This window comes from Morchella importuna (genome assembly GCF_003444635.1).
Source record: "Morchella importuna strain M04M26 chromosome Unknown Morimp01GS031, whole genome shotgun sequence".
Classification (NCBI taxonomy): domain Eukaryota; kingdom Fungi; phylum Ascomycota; class Pezizomycetes; order Pezizales; family Morchellaceae; genus Morchella; species Morchella importuna.
Window position 1 is genome coordinate 524,439 of NW_025763428.1, and position 16,890 is coordinate 541,328.

A 16,890-nucleotide genomic window follows, 5' to 3' on the forward strand; every position below is an offset into this window, starting at 1 on the left:
GGGTTTACTCTGAGTGCTTCGATCGACCGGGCATGTACGTAGTTCGGTGGTCAGGTCGCGATAGAAGTCCTTTTCCGAATCCGTCACTGCCCGGAGCAATTTTAGGGAACTTGGCGACACCAGTTTCAGAGACGCCAATTGCGTTTGAGAACCCTCCCGAGCCAAACATCTTCGTACCTATGTGGACATAGTGGTCGATGTCGTCCTTAATCTTTGAGCCCAGCTTTTTGCAGTATAAAGCTGCCACGGAGAAGGAAGTTGTTGGTATCTTGTTGGCGGACAGAATCCCGAGTGGAGGTATATCTAGACGAGCACCCATAGGTGGTAGAGGGATGTAACTTGATGTAAGTTGTTCCATCTTGTTGAGTATCCATATTGGTTGTAGGGCTTGAAGGAAAGAGCAATAATGCTGTTGAGAGAATAAACTAGAGAAGATTGAGTAGGTGCCAGGTTGGGATTTATATATATAGAATATCAGCTATCTCAATTCCTTGCCGGTCCCGGGGATGTGGAGGTGATGTACATCGAATATTATCGTTTCAAGGCGCAGCTTCACGGGATAAATTTCTCCACTATCCCCTAAGTCTGCATGTCAATATATACAATTAACAAAGCTCCGAGGTTTTTATCAATACCAGCATTGATCTAGAGGGACTTTGAAGTCTGAAATTGGGTAAATTCGGTCCTAATTGGATAGGGGATGAGCATTTTGATAGAGCGTACAGTGGCACCAGGGTAGATATATTGATAGCAGGGGATCGGCCGGATTGAAACGGATTCTGGTGGCTTAGAGATACCTGTATGTATGTCAGTTCGTGTTCCCCCCCGGATTTACAGCCACTTTGTAGGTACTTTACACTCAATGGTCAACCAATGACAACCCATGAGCTCGTTAAATTTTAATTACATACATATGCGCATGCGGGTAAACTGTGACTCACGTCAGATCGCGTCACTTGGGCTCGGCTCGGAGCTTGTCAGGGGTAAACGATGGGCTCTAGGCTACAGCCACGTGAAGATGCGGCGCAGTTGGAGATATACATGTATGTATGTAGTACAGAGAAAGGTTTCTAACGACATCAACACTACATGTATATAGTCAAACACATGCCTGACCTTCTTCCCCAGCCTGAGGTATCTACACAAACGTGCAAGGAATCCCCAGAGCGCCTTTCTCGCAAAATTCGAAAGCTACCTCCTCCTGCGGGCATTTAAGACCATAAAAATATGGCAGAGATTGTGGGCCTAGCTTTAGCTATCCCAGGATTAGTCCAACCAATATTAAGCCTCATCGGCGAGATATCGGCTCTGGTGGGCAATAGCAAACGCTTTGCGTCTGATGCGGGAGTCTTGCGAATTCGGCTGAAGGATGAGGAGCAAAGAATGAAAGCATGTATTTCGTTCCTTTTTGGGCAAACGCCGGCCATCGATGGGGGCATCTTTAAAACTCTTCCACCTACAACCCAGAGCCATACACTTTCCATGATCATACAGCTTTTTACCAGGCTGAAAGAGTATACCAGTCTTGAAGCGAAGTACAACTTGACTACACTCGACTCTGCTACCGGTTTTGACTTGGATACCTTCTTGCGAGGCACTTCTCTCGTCCCGGAAGACCCACAGGTGCAGGGTTTGCAGTCGAACAGCGGTTGGTTAAGAAAGCTCCAGTGGTCAACATCCGGAAAGAGGCGTCTGGAAGGGCTGATTGAGGACCTTGGGGGCTGGAACGATAGAATTAGGCGCGTTATCGAAGATGTCATATGGATGAGTCTTTTGACGGCCTCCCAAGTACACAGTGTTGCCGAAAACCCTGATACAAAGACACTCGGCTTGGGACCAAGTGCAAAGATGAGGAAGTTGATACTGAGTGGTGACGCTGCAACGGACTTATTTATTCCCTATCACAAAGTCAAAAACCAAGTCACAGGGCCTGGAGGAGGCTCTGGAAGCCAGCGGATGGCCGAGATAGATAACAGTCCAGTTCTTTTGGAGTACAAAGACTACGAGCCAGACAACAATGGCAACATTCCCGATATTACCATTAGACAAGTTCGCCAATTGACCACCCTTCTTTACAGCCAGGAGGATGCAGGCTTCAGAGTCCTCCCGTGCAGAGGATACATCAATGATCGTGCAGGGTCAAGATTGGGATTTGTTTATGATGTACCATCTGGAGCACTACCGAAACCATTGACACTTGAGTCAGCACTCAACTTGAGCACTTCTAGATCAAAGAAACCATCAGTAACTACTCGTCTAAAGCTAGCATACAACCTTGCAGAGTCTCTTTACCTGTTACATACAGTTGGATGGGTGCACAAAAACCTGAACAGTGAGAATATTGTCTTTTTTACGCCAGAAAACAGTTCTGCCGGTTCTTCCGGGAGCATTTACGAAGCACCATGGATTGTAGGCTTCGAATATAGTCGTCAGGAGTCAGACTTTTCTAGTAACCGGATGGAAGATCGTATAGAGAAAAATATGTAAGCTTAGCTCACCTATCCGTCGAAATGGGCTTTTAGGCTGACCATAATCTGGAGATATCGCCACTGGGAACGCTGGGGAAAACCAACTGCTCGCTCTGCAAAGATACACGACATATATGGTGAGCCTCCAGATGACAGGATGTAGCCCATTAATCTGAGATCCAAAAGCTCTAGGTGTGATTTTTCTCGAGATCGGACTCTGGGCAAGCGCAAAAACACTATCGAGAGATGGCTTCCAATCCCACAGTTCTGATCGTGAATACGTCAGAGATGCACTACGGAAGTCGGCCCAAGGTAAGTTAGGATTCGCAATGGGCGAAAGATATGAGAATTTGGTTTTGTTGTGCTTGGAAGGCAGAGAAGAAAGGTTTGGGGTGCAGAACGACGACAAGTTGGATACTCAGTTGCAGAAAGAGTTTCGAGAGAGGATTATCGAAGTATTAAAGCTTGCAAGTGAATGCGTCTAGATGGGTAGATTCATAAAACGGTTAGCTTGAGACGGTGGCTTAGGCAACCAGCTCTTCAGACTTTCGGGAGTCTTTTATATCATAGGAATTTTCTTTTTCAGAATTATTTATTCTTCTGTATTAGTACGTTGGTAGATTAGCCACCGTTACACTAAATCACCCCAGCTCCAAAACGAACACGGAATGTCAAGAGAAAACAGGCACCATCAAGATCCCAAGCGAAGCTTTCTGATACTTTGACGAGCACTCAGGGTACAAAAAGCCCCCCTATACGGTCAGGGAAGGGGAGACGGGAGGAGAGACGGGAGGAGAGACATCGCCAAAATTGATTTCTTTCCCTTGGTTGAGATGGCAGTAGATTCTGAGGGGCAAACATGTATTGATCTATATTATCATAACGTTCGGGTTGCATGTGATTGATGGTAAAACGAACACGAAGTGCTAGAAAAATAATAAATGCGGAAGCATGTGACTTTCTTAATTGACTTGCTTGACTATAATACAGGGGGCATATAAAGGCCTTATTTATACAAGAATATTGTGCCTAGAACAGTCTATATATGACTACATAAGTACAGTCTTTTACCGTCTCTTGACGAATACTGCCACTTGACGAACAGGGGACTTTGGGCCAATAGAAATTAAAAGGACCGGGGGTCTCGTAGCTTGGCTGTTGCTTCCATACTTGGAATCCCTGTTCGTCAAGCGGCAGTATTCATCAAGAGACGGTAAAAGACTGTACATATTGACATACTAGTATTTCGCTGACGTTTTTGAACTGGGCCATTATTGCATACACCCAAAATCATGAGCTTGGCATATTTTTGTATGGCATGCAATATCAGTCGCGTCCACAAACGTCAGAGAAATACGAGTATATGCTGATACTCATATGCGTATGTATTAGGAGGCTCTGACACAATTCCAACACGAAGACTGCCAAGAATACCGAGTGATATCTTATGACCCTAATATGAGTGCTTTGACCGCGCTCACTGCCCCTCTTCCGTTACGGATCTGTCCTGATATCAGGAAGGCCAAGAGCTAGGCGACAAGTCAGAGACACATCGCTACCCCTCGGCCGAGACCACCGGCTGCAGCGCTGGGACAGCTGAGCGATGATATTCTGAAACCTGGTCATCACCCTTCTTCGTATCCCGGCCAAGCTTACCCCGCCATCTATGCTCGGGCTGCATTTCTACCCCCATGCAGATGTATACTCGTATTTCTCTGACGTTTGTGGGCGCGACAGATATTGCATGCCATACAAAAATACGCCAAGCTCATGATTTTGGGTGTATGCAATAATGGCCCAGTTCAAAAACGTCAGAGAAATACTAGTACTGCTCTATTCATAGCGTTTCCGAACACGACCAATATTGCATCACATACAAAAAGGTGGATTTGGCCTTTTTTTGTATGGCATGTAATAGGAGTCGTGTTCGGAAACGTCATGAAATTAGTAGTAGTATCGTTGATTGGTGCTACAGGCTAAAATAAAGTAAACCTGAAGCCTCTGATTTCGATATCATGTAAGCACCAGATTATCATGCCAAGCCAGTTTCTCATCACTCGAATCAAGAGATTAGCGAGCCAGATTCCTTACTTTACAAGAACAACCTTTTCTCAGCTACATACATTGCGTCGATTTGAGCATCACCTCCCAGGCCCCTATCTTACACTGTACGCGCCAAGGGTTTCCTCACGCAACATGCAGGATATTTGAGGCGTGTATTTTTCATTTTTTTTTCATTTGCATCAAGACACAACTCGAAGTACGCTGACTTAATTGAAAGCCTTACTAGATATTTATCCACCAATAAAGAATCTTCTCCTACTCATCCAACGGTTTCTGCCCATAGTAAAGATGGCTACCCCGGGGTGTCAGTACTGCTTATCTGCCGTCGTATCATAAGCAAACAAGGTGGAATGAACTCACTGCTGGCCATAGCCATGGATATGTCTATTTCGTGCCTGCTTCAGCGACATCTGTATTACATGCCTCGCCTCCTCCAAACCCATTCCCAGCACAGTCGTGAATAACTGGATGCCAAACGCTTCAAAGCCTGTCTCGGCCGACATCATGACATACGCGCCCATAGTCTTTTGCTTGCGATTCGCCGCCCAAGGGCCGACAGGGATCTTAGCTAATTCGTGGTGGACATTCGTAAAGCCGGCCTTCTCAATGAGGGGCTTTAGCTTGTCCGCCATGGTAAAACCGGCACCTGCGGATACGGTGGTTAGTGTTGCGAGAATGGAGAAGTGTAAGGTAGCGGAGAGGAGAACCAGTGGTTTCGACGGCTTTGTTGACGAGAACATAGAATTTCTTGATCTCGAGGGTATCTGGAAGGGTATCGTCATCGCAGAAGATATCCATCTCGTACTCGGAACAGTCTATCCATCCTCCAGGCTTACAGACCCTGAAGACGAGGTCAGTGATACAGTTCTTGGTTCTTAGAGGTAAACAGCATATGCAGACTACCTGTAAGCCTGCTTTATCAGCTCATCCCAGTCCTTGACGGCCCCGCACATGTGTCGGATATGCACCAAATCGAAAGAATCATTCTTGAATGTCCAGGGAAGCTCCGCGTCGTCAATCTGGAACTCTACATTTGGTGGAACCCTATAAATCGCCCGCGGGGTCAATATTCGTAGTGACTCTTGAGACTATGGAAAGCAAGAAGCGCCTTACCATGACGGTTGGATGGGTGAGATATCTGTACCGATTACCTGTGCAGAAGGATACCGTCTATTGGGGACTTAGTAGACGTTTTTCCGAACCTGGAGAAGAGGCAGGTGGGAACCTACTCGCCAATATCGATGGCCCAAATACCGGTCCCGGTGCCAATATCAAGAATTTTTTGTGGGTTTAGGTCAATAGGCGCGAGGTGGAGCTTGTCATCTAGTAGGAGGAGGTAGATGTGGTGGATTATGTCGAGTCTGAGGAGTTGTTAATATGGAGAAACCAGGCAAGTATGAAGGGGAGTATGTGCTTGCCTTTCTTGTTCGGCCTACATGAACTACAGTTAGTGACCTTTGAATTCACAGCACGAGGGGTTTAGAGACATACTTCGTCATTTGGAAGGGTATATTCTCTGGATGGGAATGCATCAGCCTTTATCTTCTAACTAAGGATGGAGATGTTTACCCCTGTTTCATCGCAGCATATCTTCTGCCATTCTCGTAACGGTACCTGTATCCATAGTCAGCACCTCGTGTTGCGCCATACCGGCAATCCATCAAAACATACTCATAGATACTCGAAGTCAACGACTGAGTCGAGTATTTCGATCTCTTACTCCTGAAGGACAACCGTTAGCTATCCCCCCGAGAGGCGTCGCGTTTAGGGGTTTGCTGTGGCGTACGAGGCACCATCATCTGTCGACGAGGAATCATCCTAGCCATTCACGTTATTAGGAGGCCAGAATCACAGTCGGGAAGCTTGGTACAAACATAATCGGAGTCAACTGGGATATGGTTAGAAAATTCCATTTGTTATATATTCTTTTTTTGTTATGCAGTGCTTGAGGTATGGTGCGAGGAGGTGGTTGGGAGCTGGTTATAAAGGAATTCTAGGGTGGCCAGTCGCTCTGCCGTGGCGGCCCAGGAGTGTACTATAGAGATGCTATTGCATGTCCACTTGGGATCGTGCGGATATACCTAGACAACACCCCGATATCGAAGCTTTCAAACCGACCCAAGCCAGACAACAAAGCGGAAGTGCAACATCGATGAGTCCCTAATAAACTAGGTTTAATGCACATGGTATCCGTGCTTGGTATAGCGCATGCACAAATTGTAGATCTTACTTCTGGTATTCTTGCTCTTGTAGGGTGCGGTATTTTTTAGGGACTTTCGGCCTAGGATTAGGATTGGCTGTCGTATAGCGAAGCTGGCACAGCGGCTCGGACCGAGTAGGGTATAAACGCCATGGAAGTGTCAAACAATGCACCGAGACACGTGCAGGTTGAATGTGGGAAAGTTGCCGCAGGTTCGGTATGTAACCGTAGGATTGGTCGAATACATTCACTGTCTAAGTACTCTACAGCGATTTACAGTCATTTGGCGAATACTCGTTTGGCGAACAGGGATTAAGGCCAATAAGAATCAAGATATCTTAGTCAAACTCGAGGGTTTACTGGTTGCTGGCTGGTTGCTACATACAAATTCGCCAAATGGGGGTATTCGCCAAATGCCTGTGAATCGCTGTACTTACAGAATGGAGTGAGTACTTGACACAATTATCATGGAAACTTTGTCCTCAGCAGGGACGCTCGCAATCAACCCCGCTCTAGGTATGCCCAAAATTCTAGGGTCTAGCTCCTTAGAATTCGCAAGCAGAAATTTCCCGGGCCCCTGGAAAAATATCCGTCTGCACTGGTTATTGGTCCTAGCTGCTGCTACTCGACTCGCAACGATTTCCGTACCGCAGGCGAGAGCAGCAAGTACCATACTCGGGTGTAGCAATAAGAACCAGAACATGCAAGTGAAGAGACTTGGATTATTTGTATGGAGTGGCGCCGCTCTGCCATACAAATAACCTCATGGCATGTTCTGGTTCTAACCCTTGTACCCGAGTACATACATAGCTGTCACGTGTGACCGGGGTTCCGGTATACCGGTAAACATTATTATTGATATTATTGCAGATGGCTACATGCATACCTGATTTCTTCATATCTGCCAAGTGGCACAGACAAAGAGATCTTGATTCTCACAGGGCAAAAGTTGACCATGGTACCGTAAAATCTGAGAAATTTCGTTGCGCTGTAGCAGGGATAAATGCGCATATAGAGCTATCAGAGGCAGTCTTTTAACGTCAATCTGCAACAGATTTTACGGTACTCCGGTTCGAGACCATGGTCATATGTATGCATGGAGAATCACCAGCAGCGCTAGCAGAGGGAGGGCTCCAGATCAGAAGCTCTTTTGTTTTCGCAGAGTATCCGTGGAGAATATAAATATATTTAGAGATGTATATTCTCCCGGGAGCTGGGGCGAGCCTAGTTGTGTTCCCTCCCTTCGAGCTCCTTCCCCCTGAATCACCACAGAGCACTCGCCGAGTAGCTAGGTATGGGGTAAGCCCGGTGAGTTTCGTGGGCTTGCCAAGACCCAGGGCCCTTATTATCAGGAATATTGGTGCCGGCGAAGTGATATAGGTACATTTCCACGCAAGTATGTCTCCAGTACTACGCAACTAGAGTAAGCAAGAGTGGGGGTATGGTCTGTTCATGGGCGAATAGTAATAATTCGCATGAATAGTAATTACAGCTTGCAGTAAGATTATTGTAGAAATATGGGAGGAGTCCTATTAGCTTGCCCAGCCAGAGAAACCCTGTTTTTAGACCCCTGTTTCTACAATAATTCTACCTCTCGCTGTATAACACTTCTTGGCTTCCCACATGTGGGCATGCTGCTGGACCCTTGTTGATTCGCCACAAATATACTCGGAAAAGCTAGTCGATATTTTTTTTCAATAACGGTTTCCGGATCGATTGGACAATTAGTAAATCGTGCATAACACCCCATGTTGCAGACTTACCCAAGAGTACAGTTCTCCGCAGACTTAGAGAGTAGCAGGGAAATAGACGGGACAGTACAGGTGGGAGTTCGGCCCATTGACTTCCGGCTATCATTGACATTTGACATGTCACGCACACATGCACACATAGAGTACACACCCACACGCGCGCGATAGTGTCAATTCTTCCTCACGTTTGCAAAAGAACCGCCATTGCATACCATACTACAGTCGCAACTCGATATGCCGGATTGCCAAGATTCGAAGGATTTCATACGGGATCTTGCAGTAAAAAAAAAACCAAAACCCCAGAGGATTTCGTACGGGATAGCAAGGGATCCGGCGTATTGAGATCCGGCATATCGAGGTGCGACTGTAAGTTGTGGACTTGGTGCGTATTTGAATGGTATGCAATAGTGGTTCCTTTTACAAACATCAGGAAAATACGAGTACTCGTACATATATAGGAGGAGGGAGGAGTGTATATCATGCAGGATGGGTACTAGCAGTGGAGCGACGCCCCGTACCCACATCCGGTGGCGTCTGACTCGCCAAACCGCTGCGATAGACGCGAATAATGCTTGTTTTGTGCTAGCCGTGGGCGGCGGGATGTGCCGGTCGGTGTGTGTTAGTTCTCCAGACCTGTATAGTATTATACCTACTCAACCTGCTCGCCGGTGCCGTGAAACCAGAAGAAACGAAAACAAAGTACTGATGATAAGCGCGGTCGGCACTAGCGCATCGCTCGCTCTTGGAGTCGGAGTTGTTATCTCCACGCTTACATACGTCCATTCTAGTGACCGGACATGCAATACTAGATTACTACGCAGAGTACTTACTTGTGATATATCTCCCTTCCCCCCCCAGACAGACCCGTTCAAACAACATGGGCAGTTTTCTTTGCCTTGCAGATGAGACATCGCATCCCCACAGTGCTCATGATCAGGGTGGGACAAAGAGTGTTCCATATCGCACAGATCGGGGATCCCGTTTGGTACCAAAACGAGCGAATAGGGACCTGCACAATTCATAGGCTCCTGAGAGGACAGGCAGCGCTGAAGATACTACTTGACAGCTGAGATATCTTCACAGGTACATGTAGGTGCTCTACAAGTTTGAGGGGGGGGGGGGGGGGGCTACATGTCAAGTTGTCTTCACTACATGATCAGCTCTTAACACATGATTACCTTTTTTATCCAATTTTATTTTATTTGCCTTTTAATATAATTACTTTTATTATGATTACTTTTATTATTTTCTTCTTTTATCTTTTATTTTCTATTATTTTCTTTCCAGACCGACCAATGCGATTGGTCGACAGAAGGGGAGGGGGGCACTTTGACGCCGGCGGTGTCGCACAAACAGATACACAGAGTACCTACTCACTCACTCCACCGATCGGGCACTACGGTGACCAGTCGGTCTAGTTAGATCGCAAGAGGGTCAATGATAGTTGAGCGGGCAGTTGACTGCCCTAGGTAACACTAAAGTACACACATGTATGTATGGGTTAGTCTTGTCTCGGTGCCGCGGCGACCTAACCCGCTTGACCACACTCCCCCAACGTCGCAGGTCTCTAGCTAGCTATAGCTTCAACATTGCAACATTAGGGAAACGTTTCCTCGAGGTAAGTATAGTTAGAAATGAACCTGCTGATGCTTTCAAAAGTGTTTCCTAACAATCAAACGACAAGTAGGTACTCTGTGGCTGGCTGAAGGGAGCGCCAGATGCCCGGGGTTGTGCACAGCCTAATCCTATTGTGGGCACGTGGGTGAGTACATTTGTCCAGTATCTTGAATTCAGCTTGTTCGTCGGTTTTGCATCTCGGTGGTAAACGAGCGGAATGGCGGTCGAGGTTTGTTTGGCAGAGGTTCGTTCGTCTAAGGATGAAGTGGTTTAGCCCTCGCGAGAGAGAGGAGGGGAATATAAATATTGGCCTCCTGCTCTGGTGGTGGTGGAAGAGTATCACTGCGGACTTTGGTATCAGACGTACTTCCTTCAAGATCAGGGCTTCTACGACTCGAAACTTTTACCTACGACAGCTTTTGTTTTAAATATCCTCATAATATATCCAGCGCAGAAAGTAAGTAATTCCCAATATATCCACCAAACAATTCCACTGGATCTCAATTCCCTAACCACCCCCCAGAGTTCGAAATGGGTCAAGGCGGCGGCATAACCCTCATCAATGGCACCCCGCACGACTGGAAACGTGCCGCACCCCCGCACCACCGCATGGAAAACTGGAACATCCCCGACATCTTCCCCGCCGGCCAGTCCACAACCCTCTACATCGAATGTCCATCCGATGTCCTCACCGCCCACATCCCCGAATTCGCCCACGAGACCTTCACCCTCTCCGACACACCCTTCCACTTTGCCCTCGGCGCCCTCACTTTCTAAATCATCCTCACCAACCTGACCACCGAGGGCAACCCCGCAGGCTCCGCCATCGACCTCGGCTTCGCCCACGACGGCGACGTCTGCTTCACTCTCTCCGGCGCCACGGGGAGCTTCACCTCCACGTACCCCTCTACCGACTGGATGCAGCGCAACCTGGCCACGCTGGGCCCCCGGCCGCTGCGCGACATCTGCATGCCCGGCATGTACAACAGCGGCATGAGCGTCTCGCGCTACTTGCGGCAGCGCGGTATTTGGACATAAGGCCGACGATTACGGAGGACGACTGGTTTTCGGGCCGTTATTCGCTAGCTTGGAGTCCGGTTTTTTTTTGGGGGGGGGATGTGCTGAAGACGTGGCAGGGAATGCGTGGGCAGGGGATTGAGGAGATTGTGGCGGAGGTGAGTAGGTTTACGGAGGAGTTTAAGGAGTTGGATGGGTTGGGGGATTATAAGTACGACCCCCCCCCCCCCCACTTCGTTGTGCGGTTGATGCGGTGGAAGTGAGTGTGCTAACAAGATATCTCTGGTCCAGGCCGTTCACCGACTCCGAGTGGGCCGAGTGCTACAAGCACCTCTCAAAGCTCACTCACCCCCACGGCCTCCCCAACTCCATCGCATCACTCGCCGACCTCCCCCTCTCCACCTTCATCGGCGGCGCCACCCCCCAAAGCCGCCGTCCTAGTGCTCACCGATGCACCCGCACGCACGCTCTCCATATTCCCGGACGCCGGCTTCTACACCGCCGCGCAGCTGGACATGCACGACCGCTACACCAACACCATGAGCGCCGACTGGATGGTGACGGACCAGCTAGACAAGCTTTCCAAGCACGCCAAGGACAAGTTCTTCATCCTGCCGTGGATATTGACGCAGGAGGGGGCAAAGGACCTGGTGATGAGTAGCTTGGAGGTGATGGCGGGGGAGGCGGCGGAGAGGGCGCTGTGGAAGAGGTTGTGGGCGGGGTGTGGGAAGGGAAGGGGGTGCCGAATGTGGTGTTGGTGGATTATTTGAGGGGTGGGGGGAGGAGGGATGTTGGATGCTGGGTGACGGGACGGGGTTAGGTTTTTTATTCGAGAATTTTTCTCTCTTTTTTTCTTTTTTTTGTTTATATGATTACAGTCTAATCTCGCTATAAGGGTAACATCTATAAGGGTAAATGACCAAATACTTACTATAAGAATATTCTTAGACAATTGGGGTTTTTTTTGGTGCGTACCCTTATAGAAAAGGTAAGGTTAGGGTGTTTGTGAAGAAGTTTTGCAACAAACCACCTAAAACACAGTGATGTCTTCTCTCTTTACCCCCATTTCCGACACACGCCAGCCAAATAACCCTAACCCTAATTTTCTATAAGGGTATGCTCTCTGTAAGGGTAAGCTGCAGCCTGATTTTCCGAAATTTCCATACCCTTATAGCGAGATTCGACTGTGTGTGCAGTTGCTCCTGTGGAAATGAACAATTTATATATGGGTTTCGATACATATATAGATCTGGTAAAACCGTCCGTGCGGACAAAATTTCATTCCACAACCAAAAGCCCAGAGAATCCAATTGGGGAAGGCGTAGAATCAATTGTTCGGCCATGTGTCCCAATAACTAATTGGATATAGATACAAGTCCATAGCTCTTTTGAAGCTAGACCACTAGCATTGGCAAAACATTTCAGACTCAAATCACCACTGGAAACCGCTAGCCCATGCCAACTATGTACTTAATGTACGTATAGAACAAGTACTTCATAAATGTGTGCATGCATGTATCTACCCTAGGTCCACTATATTATAACGTGTATACAAGCCTGACATAATAAATCTACATGATGGTATTCAATTGACCGGACCCGAAGTTATAAATCCATCCCCCCCCCCCCCCACTTCTCCTCTACACCAACACCGGAGTCTTAGCTACATGCCCCCCCTTCTTCCGGAAGCTAATCACTGGTCCCAGAATACACACTAGCTTCTACCACTCCCTCCCGCCCCTTCCCTCCCTCCCTCCACTGACAATAGATATATAGATACCGTTGATCGTTGGCATCCCAATCGCGTCACCGTTCCTTTTCAGCATCGCTGCCAACCTCCAAAAGCCTGTTGAAAACAGCCAGATATCCGGAGGATGCGGCCATGAAAAGCGCCACAACATAAGCTGTCCTATATTGAGCAGCACCTGCCTCCAGAAGTCTGTTCACAATAGAGAGATTGCCATTTCCTGCGGCCTTTGAAAGCGAGCTAAGTCCGTAACGATTCTTTACGTTTACATTGGCGCCAGCGTCCAGAAGTCTATCGATGATGTTTAGGTGGCCCTTCTCTATGGCCAGCAAAAGTGGGGTGTCTCCATCGCAGTTCCTCACCTCCAAGTCTGCGCCCACCTCCAGGAGCTTGTTGACAATACATAGATGGCCTTCCTCTACGGCAACCGAAAGCGGTGAGTGTCCATCGCGTGAACTCTTTGGATTAACAGAAGCGCCCGCCTCTAAAAGCATGTTAAGAAGAGGTAGACGGCCTTTGTATGCGGCCAGCACAAGTGAGGTGTCTCCATTTATCTTTGACTCGACATCGGCGCCTGCCTCCAGGGACCAGTTAACCATGTGAAGGTTACCTCTAGCAACGGCTCTCAAAAGCGCAGTATACCCATTAGGGCCCTCTGCACTGATATCAGCACCGAACTCCAGAAATTTGCTTAAATACCAATGTGTTTTAAATCCAGGGCTAAAACAAAGAGGTCACTCCAATCTTTCTTGTGCCAGATGTGGTGCATTTTGCGCGGGTGACCACCTCAAGAAGTATTTCCACAGCCGGTACCTGGCATCTCTTTATAGCCCTCTCTAGACTATACACAAGGGAGTGCAATTCTTTGTCTAGCTCAAGAAGTCGGTCTAATATATGTAGATGTCCTTGCTCGGCGGCATGCGATAGTGGACTACACCTCTTCTAGTAGCTTCCAGTTTCCTTACTAACACAAGCACCCATCTCGAGAAGCCTATTGAGGATAGGTAAGTTCCCGAAATGTGCAGCAAACTCAAGTGGGGTGCAAGAGTTCGTATTAGTTTTCGATGATCGATGCCCACCCATTTCCTCAACACATTGAGGGCAGCTCGTGTCTATATGCTGAGGGTCGGCGTCGGCGCCTGCTTCAAGGAGTCTATTAACAATGTTGAGATGTCCCTCCGCGGTGGTGTAAATGAGGGGGTTATGACACCAGCAAGAGCATACTTCCTTCTGGCTTATTATATTCCGAAGGGAGTCCTCCTCCAAAAATAGATTGACAATTTCTAGATGTCCCTCATATATCGCCATTAGAAATACCGGTCCGTGGTTGGATGGGTCCTCTGATAACCAGAGGGCCACAAGAGGCGTGTGGCCTTCGCGGGCCGCGCCAGATATAGACCCCCATGTGCTCTTCTCTTCTAGGCTTGTTGAGATGCCTTTGAGCTCTAAAATTAGAAGCGCAATGCCATTTATATTGTTTGTCACTGCCAAAGTAAAAAGCGTGAAATGTAGGAGAATAAGTGGAGGAGTGAACAGATTGTTCTCGGCCAATTCTGGAAGCCTGCCTTGAGCTACTTGACGTGCTCTGAACAGGTAGCTTTCCTCAGGGGAGCCTTTCTGGGGTTCATTCTCTCCACCCATCCTCGCGCCAAGCATGCTTTCAATGACAGATCGGTACCCAAACATTACAGCAAAGAGTATAGATAAAGCTATCACCACACTTGGATTATTGCCATATAGTTGACACCGCCAAATATATTCGCTAAACACTTTCATGATCACATAAAGTCTTTGCATCTAGCATTAACGTTAGCGGCCCGTAGAACCTTCGTGAATCAACGCTAGCTCACACGAGGCATGAGGGGAGATGAATTAGATGCATATGTAAGGAAGTCTGGGCACATATCATATTTCTTACCAAGTGGAGTTGAGAGATGGATCATTTGACCCCCCAGGAGGAGGACGTTATCTTCAGTGATCATACCCATATCATCAACTACTACAACCACGGCGAATTAGCAATTATCTTGGTATTGAGTGGTTTTGGTCTGATCAATATCAGGAAGTGAGGACCGAGCAACCCAGTTCTGATCCGCCAACAGGAATCTTCCGCGCCTTTCTTTCTTATGCATTAACACCAGGACAACACAGGAAATAAGTGTTCCGTGCTCATTCGGCCGATATAACGCGAACCTAACACGAGAGATACGGCCTGTTATTTACTGGTCAATCAAACTTATTACTCCTCCTCTAGGGGGCCTAGGTAGAGGGGAAGAATCGTCGGGTAAAATAGCACTCGTGATACAGAATAAAGAAGCTCTCCCTATAGGTGGTGTTTCTCCGAAACAAACAGTATATTGTGGCCTTCTTATGATAAACCAGCCATACAGAGGAAGAAATGTCCAAATATTGCTCACATACTGTTGGAATAAGATATACTCATCCTCAACCATCCATCCAGAGTTTGATCCCACAAAACCGCCTTTAGGTTGTAAATCAGGGCATTTGCCCTCCTTTTCCCAGATCGTCAAATCACAATTCTCGATTTGCTCGAATTTCGGCTTCTCAAGTCCTAAGGTATCGACTTTCCGGAGCTCCCTTTTGATCGTCTTTCAACCGTCAGAATGGTCGTCTACCCAAATCGAATCTAATTCAAACCCCGGAATTCTCGGCATTTTCGATATATATTTCTATCAGGAAGAACGGTAAAGACTAACCTCTACAAGGATTTCTATGCGAATGGCGGTATTTGAATCGAGAAAGTCCAGCTGTGGGTGCCGTGCAATTATGTCGATTAAAATCTATGCTGCTTTGATCAAGTCCGCATACCATTGGAATGAATTACTATCGCTGGGAGCTGACGAAGATGGGCGTTTCTGAATGCTTGCCTGTGACTGCAAAAATTAGCCTAGAACTGAAGCATATGGGTATTGAGAGTGAGAGTTGAATAGTAGCTAATCGGCGATTTAGGTATGCAAAAATACTAGCACTCGCATCATTTTCTTTAGGGCGATTTGCGGGTTGCAGACCTTCAGAAGCCACCATGTCCCTGCAGAGATCCATTGGTCAACTCCGATGGCGACCACTTTCGTTGAGATTCAGCATGCTCTATGAATTTCTCACTGAGGGAAAGAGCAAAGATTCGGCCGTCCTCGATCGCGGAGATCAACGGTACTTGAGCTGGGAGTTTTTGATTATCCCTTTGATATCACTGATGCCCTGCTCTACTTTTAGAGAGATGGATTGTATACATTGTAAGGATGAACTAAGTAATGGGTTAGTTTATTATGCCCTTGTAGTAAGTCTTCGGGATTCTTACTTTCCGGTTGAAATGAGGACAAGACCAAGAATGCCGTTGAGATAAACCAACTAAAAAAGTGCCAGCGTTAGCCAGTTATGTAGCTTATGGGAACAGAAGCCCTGAGTAGATCAGGGGCACAAGTGGCATCTTAGGTTGCTCACGCTCGAAAAACCTTATTTCTCAAGACATCTACATAGATCAGATGCTTTAGCCGACCATTTTACCCCATCCAGGATTTCTTCAGTGACGATCGGTTTTGATCACCGAGCTTCTCATACTTCTTTGCATGTTTACTCAATGCATTCAGTGCATCCCAGTATTGATCCACTAGGCTTTTAAGCGTGTCTATCCTATCTTTTCCTGCGGATAGTAAGATGGACTTGGAATCGGTACATTCTTCCTGCAAAATCCTCAGTGAGTTATGTGTATTGCCGAGTTCTTGTTTCAGCGATCTAAATCCGACTTGGAGGCAGTTCTTATAGATGCCAAGCCAGTTGCATTGAGCCCGCAATATCACCTATGCCGAAACCGAATGACATCTAGCTTTATCGATGCAGGGGCGCTTTGGTATACGGTAAAGAGGCCGGTATGGTAGATGGGTAGCAGAATGTAGGGAGTTTAGTTTCGAGGCCAAGTACTCACTAGATATACATATATGGGAGTGAGAGGGCTGTGCTAATTTATCCACAGGGACCCGTGAGTGCAGTTGCATAGCAATCTACACT

General features: G+C 47.3%; 6 protein-coding genes across 6 annotated transcripts; 3 read left to right on the plus strand and 3 right to left on the minus strand.

Moving 5' to 3' along the window:
- Positions 1-4: 4 nt before the first annotated feature.
- LAJ45_08781 (uncharacterized protein) lies at positions 5-358 on the minus strand (the record flags this gene model as incomplete). Its single annotated transcript, XM_046118330.1, has 1 exon — positions 5-358. One exon carries the CDS (start codon positions 356-358, stop codon positions 5-7), a length of 354 nt encoding a protein of 117 aa, XP_045968607.1.
- Positions 359-1,227: 869 nt separating this feature from the next.
- LAJ45_08782 (uncharacterized protein) lies at positions 1,228-2,953 on the plus strand (the record flags this gene model as incomplete). Its single annotated transcript, XM_046118331.1, has 3 exons — positions 1,228-2,483; positions 2,541-2,605; positions 2,655-2,953. 3 exons carry the CDS (start codon positions 1,228-1,230, stop codon positions 2,951-2,953), a joined length of 1,620 nt encoding a protein of 539 aa, XP_045968608.1.
- A 1,834-nt stretch (positions 2,954-4,787) lies between these two features.
- LAJ45_08783 (uncharacterized protein) lies at positions 4,788-6,445 on the minus strand (the record flags this gene model as incomplete). The annotated part of the gene is made up of 12 exons (XM_046118332.1): positions 4,788-4,824; positions 4,893-5,178; positions 5,240-5,373; positions 5,436-5,576; positions 5,646-5,702; positions 5,762-5,893; positions 5,951-5,964; positions 6,024-6,048; positions 6,102-6,146; positions 6,204-6,254; positions 6,319-6,350; positions 6,407-6,445. 12 exons carry the CDS (start codon positions 6,443-6,445, stop codon positions 4,788-4,790), a joined length of 993 nt encoding a protein of 330 aa, XP_045968609.1.
- A 3,333-nt stretch (positions 6,446-9,778) lies between these two features.
- On the plus strand, positions 9,779-10,877 carry LAJ45_08784 (uncharacterized protein; the record flags this gene model as incomplete). Its single annotated transcript, XM_046118333.1, has 6 exons — positions 9,779-9,891; positions 9,965-9,973; positions 10,047-10,101; positions 10,171-10,280; positions 10,550-10,557; positions 10,624-10,877. 6 exons carry the CDS (start codon positions 9,779-9,781, stop codon positions 10,875-10,877), a joined length of 549 nt encoding a protein of 182 aa, XP_045968610.1.
- A 362-nt stretch (positions 10,878-11,239) lies between these two features.
- On the plus strand, positions 11,240-11,778 carry LAJ45_08785 (uncharacterized protein; the record flags this gene model as incomplete). Its single annotated transcript, XM_046118334.1, has 2 exons — positions 11,240-11,328; positions 11,409-11,778. The coding sequence occupies 2 exons, from the start codon at positions 11,240-11,242 to the stop codon at positions 11,776-11,778; spliced, it is 459 nt and encodes a 152-aa protein (XP_045968611.1).
- Positions 11,779-12,923: 1,145 nt separating this feature from the next.
- On the minus strand, positions 12,924-14,550 carry LAJ45_08786 (uncharacterized protein; the record flags this gene model as incomplete). Its single annotated transcript, XM_046118335.1, has 2 exons — positions 12,924-13,519; positions 13,830-14,550. 2 exons carry the CDS (start codon positions 14,548-14,550, stop codon positions 12,924-12,926), a joined length of 1,317 nt encoding a protein of 438 aa, XP_045968612.1.
- Positions 14,551-16,890: the final 2,340 nt, after the last annotated feature.